Source organism: Pelecanus crispus, chromosome 12, assembly GCF_030463565.1.
Source record: "Pelecanus crispus isolate bPelCri1 chromosome 12, bPelCri1.pri, whole genome shotgun sequence".
Lineage (NCBI taxonomy): Eukaryota > Metazoa > Chordata > Aves > Pelecaniformes > Pelecanidae > Pelecanus > Pelecanus crispus.
In genome coordinates, this window is record NC_134654.1 from 19,219,805 (window position 1) to 19,228,434 (window position 8,630).

Here is an 8,630-nt window from a genome sequence, read left to right on the forward strand (position 1 = left end):
ATTTACCAACATTGATATCATCTGTAAATATTTATCAGCAATTGCATTTACTTCAGATCACCAACAACAGTATCAAGTAGCAATATCAAGCAGTGATCGTATTTTTTTCATGATTTAGCGCTAAGCTGCACATTATGCTAACCAGCCTGCATATTCCCACAATTCTGCTATTGGAAATACAGATATTTTCTTCAATATGGGGTTGTAGTTACATGAAGCATTTTATAGTTAACACTTCTCCATCCCTGGAGACACTCAGAATTCAAATGGACAAGGTGCTGAGCAGTCCAATCTAATGTTGAAGTAATTTCTGCTTTCAGCAGGACTTTGGCTGGAGGTCCCTTCCATAATTCTTAATGTAAAACCTTAAATTAACTCTGAATTAAAATTAATTCCAGTCAACTTTATATGAATTTTGTTACGCTTCATAAAGCTACGATAATGACATGTCTCTGGCTTTTTTACGTTACAGCTCTGATTCTACAAATGCTCAATTCCATATGCATCTTTATCCACATGAGCTGTCTTGCTGAAGTCAACAGGAATGTTTACAGTTTAGCACGGACTAACTGTTTGTCAATCTGCTCTTGTTTTTCCTTTTATTTGGTGCACATGGACAAACAAAAAGGTGATGTGTTCATATAAATATTCATTAAGACACTCTGAAATTTTGAGTATTGAAAATTTTACTCCTACAAATACTCAACTGCACAGTATACATGACAATGATGCTTTGTAAAAGTTTATGATTTGCAGTACTAATGAGAAGGACAGAACAGCACAGAAGCACATGCAGTAGCTGCAGCAGAATCACACAAACAAATGCGAAGAAACAAAGACTTCCATCATGTATAGACCTTCTTTAGCCCTATAAAAAATGATGTATTACAAAATTACAAAGATTTGCACTAGCTCTTCAAATAACCTACTAAAGCCTCAGCACCCTTCAGTGATACAACAGTAGTGATGAAACCTTAACTGAAGAATATAATATTTATTTTCTATGCCATCCAATGTGGAATAGCTGCAGAATAAATATGGTTCCTCCGCTCCAACTGCTTTATCTAGGTCAAAAAACTCCTTAAAGGCAGGAAGTCACAGGAAACAAATGTCACTACACATCAACTTTTTATCATGAAAACAAGTGAGATGGTAGATAAAACCGCCACCTTCCCAATATTTCAGTATGAAGTTCCATGAAAGACATCAGCTTACCAGTAAACACAAGACTGTGGTGAAAACTCTTTACAGGCTGCAAAAAAGATGGCCTCACACTACCACATAAAAAATTCGTAATTTTCTTTGAAATTATATTTTTTCCAGTGTTTTACATAATTTTACATAAGGTAATGGCACTTGAGAGGTCCTGAAGGGACTGCTGTATTTACTGAAAAATACAGTAGATCAGATGCACAATCATCTTATTTTGAATAGCTTAGGCATGACTATGTGAAAAAATCTTTTCCTTTGTGAATGAGAATTACGCATGCCCCCCGCAAAAAACACCCCCCCCAAAAAAAACCCAAAAAAACACCAAAACCCCAAAATCAACAGCAGCAAAACTCCTCCACAGCAGAATTATTCTCTAAAACACATCTACCTTCATGAATGACTAATATTTACAAGACTATATCATTTCCTGATTATAAGCAAATTAATCATACACACATACTTTAAAAAGCAAGGGTGAAAGATGAACTTATTTTCTTTATTAACTTCTTTAACTTACGCTTATCCGATAGCAGAAGTTGTGTCTTCCTACTCAAACACAGTGCATTTCACAACTGAAGATCAGTATTGTATTTTGATTTAATCAATGCAAAGCAAAGAATGATTTAATTTACATGTCTCTTACATCATTATTATAACTGAAGGTAAGAATCTCAAAACTCTCTTTCAACTACAGATTCTTGGAACAGACAGTTTTAATACTGACTTTGCACCCTTAAACCGAAACAACACTAATCTTGTTTCTGTCACAGAACTGGAACTTAACACAATAAAGAAACCGTTAATTTTTAAGATGATTTCTCAGTTTATAGTATCTCATATAACTATACAAAGAACTTACTTACAAAGTACTTACTCCTATAGCTAGCTACAGACACATGAACATTTGTAAGGTCAGTAAAGCTGCAAAACTGGGTAAGGAAGTTTCATAGAGGTATCAATCATACCAATAGAAAAAGCAAGGCAAGTGCGAATTAATCCAAATATAAAACTGTTTAAGCTCTACCTCAACTACCTGATTGGTGTATGACAATTTGCAATGCTGTTTCAGTAACAAAAAAAATTTCACTCATAAGGTGTGCAACTGAGAGGGAAATATGAAAAAAATGAGATGACAGAAACAACTGTAACACAAATTATGACTATAGAAACTTCACACTCATCTATTTTCATTTCAAATAATACGCACTCTACCTTCTTCCTCCCACGTTCCTTTTCAATCAGATCTGCTTATGTGAGAACACTACTGCTACTGAGCTTGACATTTGCAAATCCTACTTTAAAGTAGCCAAAAAAACACCTATAAACATAGCCCAGTTAACCTGATTAGTCATTATGGCATGGGACACAGTGTCTGCTAAAGAAAGTAAATAAAAGTTTCTGGAGTCTGATTCGTAAGTCACAGCCAAGGCCAACATTCTTAGTTTAATGCATAGAGATAATTTGTAAGTAATTTGAGTTTTAATACAACCAGCATGGAACTCCAAAATAGTCCTCTGAACACAAATCAATCATAAGGTCTCAAAAACATTTCAGCCAGCTGTTTTCCTTATGAGCAACTGTATCTATCAGAAGTGTTGTCAAGAAAGGGAAAAAGCAGGTACCAATCCAGCCTGAGGTAATTAATCTATATCTACAAATATATTACTTGAAAAATTGTTTCATTTTTTGAAGTATCTAACACTTATATTCATAAAGAAAATCTTTAAAACATAAGCCAAAACCAAAGAAAGAACATTCTTCTTAAGCTAGCAAGTAACACTACCTAAGGAGATGTTATGATCCGTTCACCTCAACTGTTAATCCAAACCTGAGTTGTTTCCAGTGAGAAATTTTCATTGAGCACGTGTGCAGCCACAGCTCTAACTCACACAGCAACCACATCTTTACATATAATTTAAGTAACTGCAATAAGATGATAGAAAAAAGTGCACTGATACATTAGAGATTCTCTGCAATCTGTTGCTCAGGTAATGCTGAATGCAATAAACTTGTCAAAGGAATTTACTTAGTTAATAGATGTACTTGATCCTTGTTCAGAATCTACTGGCTTTCATCGGCAGGAAAGCTTCTACTACTTAAAAGGCAGTAATAGCCCCACTTTGTAGATCCAGGCCACAAGACCAAACTAAAAATATTGATTCAGCCCTCTGTATACTAGGAGGAAAAGCACAAGAACACAAATTTTTAGTTTGCAGTCATATAGGCTTGACTTAGGATTAGTCAGTAGATGTTAAGCTAAAGTGAAACACACTCGACATGGGAGCTGTACAAACTCCCATACTTAGTAATGTAAAGAAGTCTAGAAAATGAACGACAGAGTGAGAGAATTATTTACTGTCTCTTATTATAAAAGAGCTAACTTAAGTTGCACCAAATGAAATTACCAGGTGTCAAGTTCGAAAAACTCAGCAAAAAGAGGTATTTTTCCCAACACTGGCTCCAATTACATTGTGGAACTCACTGCCCAAGGATGCTGTGGATACAAGAGTTCTACAGGGATTTTAAAAAAAAAAAAAAAAAAAAAAAAAAGCACCACCACCCCAACCCCGATTATTTTTAAAAAAAAAAAAGAGAGAAAAAATGCAAACAGTAAATTGTTTTAACTCAAAAAGAAATCATCTCTGACTTTGGGATCCAGAAGAAAAACCAAGGGAAACACAACCACTTGCCTTTATCGATTTTTATGCTCCTCCCTAGGCATCTGCTACTGACTACTTATGGAGGCAGGTAATGGCCTAAATGCATCTTTGCTCTGCCTTACAAATGCTGTTCTTGTGTTAATGGTATCTTGGTTATGATTCACAAATCTACAGGTCCACAAAACCAAAACCAAAGGTAATTACTAAAATACACAATACATGGTTTTGTCAAAATGAACAAGACATTATCTTGGAACAGCCAAGCCCAAGATGTCAGCGTCTTCGTGAAGTCAAATGCTAATATACAAAGCACACCCAAGAAACCCCAAAATAAAAACAAAACAAAAAAACTTCTTCAGAGCTAAGTTGTACCCAGAAGCCAGTCTGCTTTTTCCAGCTGTATCAGTTACATCTATCAGGAATCCTGCCTCTCCAAAAGCTGTATACAAGAGCTCCGTCAACAACTGCTGCTGTGCCCACCACAAAAAGTATTTTTCAAGCCAAGTACCTCAAAAGTCAAATACTACTGTTGTTATTTACCTAGCAATATATCCTAACGATGTTTTCACTCAACTCGGGTGAAGTTTGACAAGCATCAAATGAAACCAATTAAAAAACTTGAACTTTATGAACTAGAGAGTGATAGTCCATGCATCTTAAAGGTAGTTGTAAAAGACTAACTGAACTGCTTTGATTTGTGTGTATTTAACAGGAGACTGTAAAACCTCTTTCATCCCATGCCTCTGTGGTGTTATGACATTGACAGGAGAGCTACTTATTGGACATGAACAAAAAAATGGCTGTTTTCCCCCCAGCCCCCATTTTATTCATCTAACAAGATGACAGCAGGTTTGTATGTACGCAAGTAGCTATGTGAGTCTGTCAAGAACTGGAAAAACAAAAACACACTTCCCACTGCTATTACCTCCTGCTTGAAAACTTAAACATTTGAATTGTGAGCGAGGCTTCCAGGGAAGTATTAAAAATAGTGACCAGAACAGTTATCTTAACGCACAGTAGTTAGTTCTGTGTTTCATGGCATTTATATCCATAGAAAGATGCCTTTGTTACAGGTAAAAGTATACTCTAACATTAATAATTTCCCCCAATGTTAAAAATGTGTCTTTTGCAGGAGACTACAAAGTTGTATTTCTGTTTTTCCCTTCCAAAACCAGGAAGTTCAATAACATTATTAATGCAATCATATTTAAACACTGTGCTGAAATCAAAGAAAAAAAAAAAAAAAAAGGCCAAGGACACTGGAACTACATACAATTATTAGTGACAATTAAATAAGACATTTCAAGTCTGTAACAGTATTTTACTTGGAGTCATCTGTAAGTCACTATTCATTAGACAAAACAGAGATGGACCCTCCATTCCTGGTTTCCAAGATGACTTAAAAACAAACAGAAGGAACAGGCCACCCTGATTTTTTTAAACTTCACCTGCCATTAAAATTTCAAGTGATTGTGTAGTCATAGGCAAAGCATATTACTGGCAACATGGTAGGATTAAACAACAACAAAAATAGATCCAGTTGATTACTTGAGCTGGAGGTTAGCAATCATCAGTCTTGAACTCACACCAAAATTACTTTCTCTCCAATCACGTTTCAACTGTTAAATAATGTTTACATTATACTGAAGTAACCAAGTTTGATTCTTAAAATCCGGGAGATCACCTTCAGTGTGACCAGTTAAATCTACAATGAAACTCAAGAACACAGCTAGAAACAGTATTAGTCATCGGTAATTCACAGTAATGACTTGCTATAAGCAGATAACGTCTGCTTTGAATTTGCCTGAAGACTCCTGTGTTAAAAAAAAAAAAAAAAAAGCTTTGCAAATAATGAAACTATTTCCCTATACAACTCCAGTAAGCCTTCCTTTTATGAACATATTTCTTTTTTTTTTTAAAGCAATAAAGCAGCATTTGATCTGAATCACCAATCTAACTATGACCCTGTAGATTCTGCCTGCCCTTCAAGATAAAACTCATCCCTATGCCTGTTGACTAAAGAAATCCTAGTTCACCCAGTGTACACACTGCTCCATTGTTTCTAGCCAGGACTGAAGGTATGCCACCTTTTATTTACAAGACCTGATGAGAGTTCACACCTACATTTTGTAACCAGGAGACAACTACTTCAACCAGCTTACAGATCTTGAAACTGCATACTACTAGTGTGCAGTCTAAGAAATGGTGTAATCACTGAACACAGACAGTTTCAAGCAAATGCTAGTTTCTGTAACACCACCCACATATGCTCATGAAGAAATTTTAACTGCACAGAAGTTTTCATCATTGTTCAATAAAAAAGTGACACACAAAAAAATCCTTCAGAATTTCTTTCCCCTTAAAAGGCGACAACGATAGAAAGATCTAAAATAAATTACAAGTCAATAATTACATGGACAGCGTTAAGCAGCAGTACTTTTTTTTCCCCAAGGTTTTAAGCATTTAACAGAATACTACTGACTAAAATACTCAAACTAATTCTAGGCTGTTTGCCATTGACACATAAAATGCACAATGACTTGCTTGCCATTAGTGTATCATACCAAACTCTGTTTACAAAGAAAAAAAGTATTTTATCTGTATTTCATAAATGTGTTAAGAGTAAAATATAGATTAACCACATGCCAAGTAATTATTAATATTAAAAAGCAGAAAGCAAAAATAGAAGTTACAGTTAAAGGTCAAACAAGTCATCCAACTTGCATTCATGATTATACAACTCTACACATACTGGCACTGTTAAACCCTTTCAGAATGAGCATTTCCTAGAAAGCAGAAAGGTAAGACAATTTGATTTTCACAGAGGAACCAGGTGGGGAAAACTAACATTAAGACGTCAAAGTGGAAAACATACACCATCAACGTTCTAAACACAGTTTAAAAAACTTGTAAGGCTTTAAGGCTGTGTCACTAATGGCATATGTTTTATAAAGGTAAAACACTCGTAAACTTTTAGGTATTTCTTAGTCAAAACAGCTAAAATTATAATAAACCAAAACACTTTCACTTTTCCTACTTGAGACTCCTCAAAACATGGATTACTTATTTACAGTTCAACATATCCTTAAACGCAGTAGGTAGGCCTCACATACTCCCCTAGAAAATTATTTTGCAAAGATAGTTAATGTTTGGTAACGGTAAAGGAACGTATTACCATTTAAAAACTTGATACATTTTTTGTCACGTAAGGAAGCGCATTTTAAAACACGGAGACTAGCAGAACTATTTCATGTAAATGATTCCGTTTGCCCATAAAAATAAACGTTACAATTACGCAAAGAGGCAGAAACTACCACAAAATCAGAAGGCAATCACACGCGCAAAACAACCCCTCTACATTCTGCAAAAGCAGCAAGGGTGTTACAAGATTTACTCAGCACTGATCTTAAATTCAGAAATCCCAGATATGTGGATAACCACTTGACTGGTTTCCTCTGAAGCACGTAAACAATACTCAAGGGTGTATCCAATTCTGTTTGCTAATTACAATACCTCCAAGCACTGCTGCAGACGGATTTGCTCCCAAACTCGCAACAGATACTGCTACGTGCAAGACAGAGCACGGGAGGGGGGTCACCATTTGTCAACCACCAGCCCCGGCGCTACCGGGGTCTCACGCCTCCCACCTGTACCACCGGCTGCCGGAGGGCCTGGAGTGGGAGGTGGATGTGCCGGCGGGGCCCGGGCCACGGGAGGAAGGCCACATCCGAGGGCAGCAGGCGGAGGCGCCGGTGCCCGGGTGGTGCCGGGCGGCGGGGAAGCAGGCCTGGGGCACCGCTCGCGTGTGTCGCCGCGACAGGGTCGGTTCCCCGCCTGTCACGCACCATGTGCCAGCCAAACGGCAACGGGGACAACCGGCGCTTTTGAGCAGCGGCACCACCCCCGCCGCGGCAGCCAGTCCTCCCGGGGAGGACCGGGCAAGCCGGGCGCGGCGAGGCGCCGGCGGGTGGGCCCGAGCCCGGGCCCGGGCCCGGCCCGGCCCGGCGGGCCCCGGCGTGACGGGCAAGGACGGCAGGCCCGGTCCCCGCTTTACTCACACTCGGGGCAACTGCAGCGGCGGCGCCCCCCGCCTCTGGAACACGCCGTCCACGAAGACGCCGTTCTTGCCGAGGCAGCGCAGGTAGAAGTCCCCTCCGCCGCCGCCGGCGGTAGCTGCGGGGTCCCCCTGAGGCGGAGGCGGCGGCCCGTCCGCGCCGGCCGGTGGCGGCGGCGGGGGAGCAGCGGTGAAGATCTCCAGGTGGCGCCGGGAGATGAAGCTGGAGTGGCCCATGCTCACGTCCACCGAGCCCTGCGACGAGTTGCGGCCGATGGTCACCGAGCGCTTCTTCATGAGGTACTCAAACTCCCGGCCCTCCAGCCGCGCCACGGCCGCCGCCGCCGCCGCCGCCATCTTAGCGAGCGAGGGAGCGGGCCGCCCTCCGCTGCGCCCCTCCGCCCGCACCGGCCCCGCAGCCGCAGCCGCCGCCAGACACAGGCAGGGAAGGGGACGCCGCTCAACGCAACCTGACGCAGTCCGCCGCTGGCTGATGGACGGCGGCGCCGGGCCAATGCGCGGCCCGCACGCCCATGGGGCTATGGCGGCGCGGCCAATGGCGAGCGGCGCCGAGGCCAGCGCCGCGCAGCACGTTCGAGTGTCGGGGCCCGAGAGCACGGGAACGGCCCGGAAAACACGGAGCAGATCCGCGCGCGGGGAGCGGAGCGACCCTTGTCCCCCCGGCGGAGGCAGCGGCGCCGGGA

The 8,630-nt window shown here is 40.9% G+C and overlaps 1 protein-coding gene across 1 annotated transcript in view; it reads right to left on the reverse strand.

Annotated features, from left to right (window-relative positions):
* The window catches only part of FOXK2 (forkhead box K2), a 49,200-nt gene extending 40,911 nt beyond the window's left edge, over positions 1 to 8,289 (reverse strand). The window contains exon 1 of the mRNA XM_075719864.1: positions 7,931 to 8,289. Within this exon, the coding sequence (XP_075575979.1) occupies positions 7,931 to 8,283 (353 nt within the window). The 5' untranslated portion in view covers positions 8,284 to 8,289. The remainder of the gene's footprint in view (positions 1 to 7,930) is intronic.
* Positions 8,290 to 8,630: the final 341 nt, after the last annotated feature.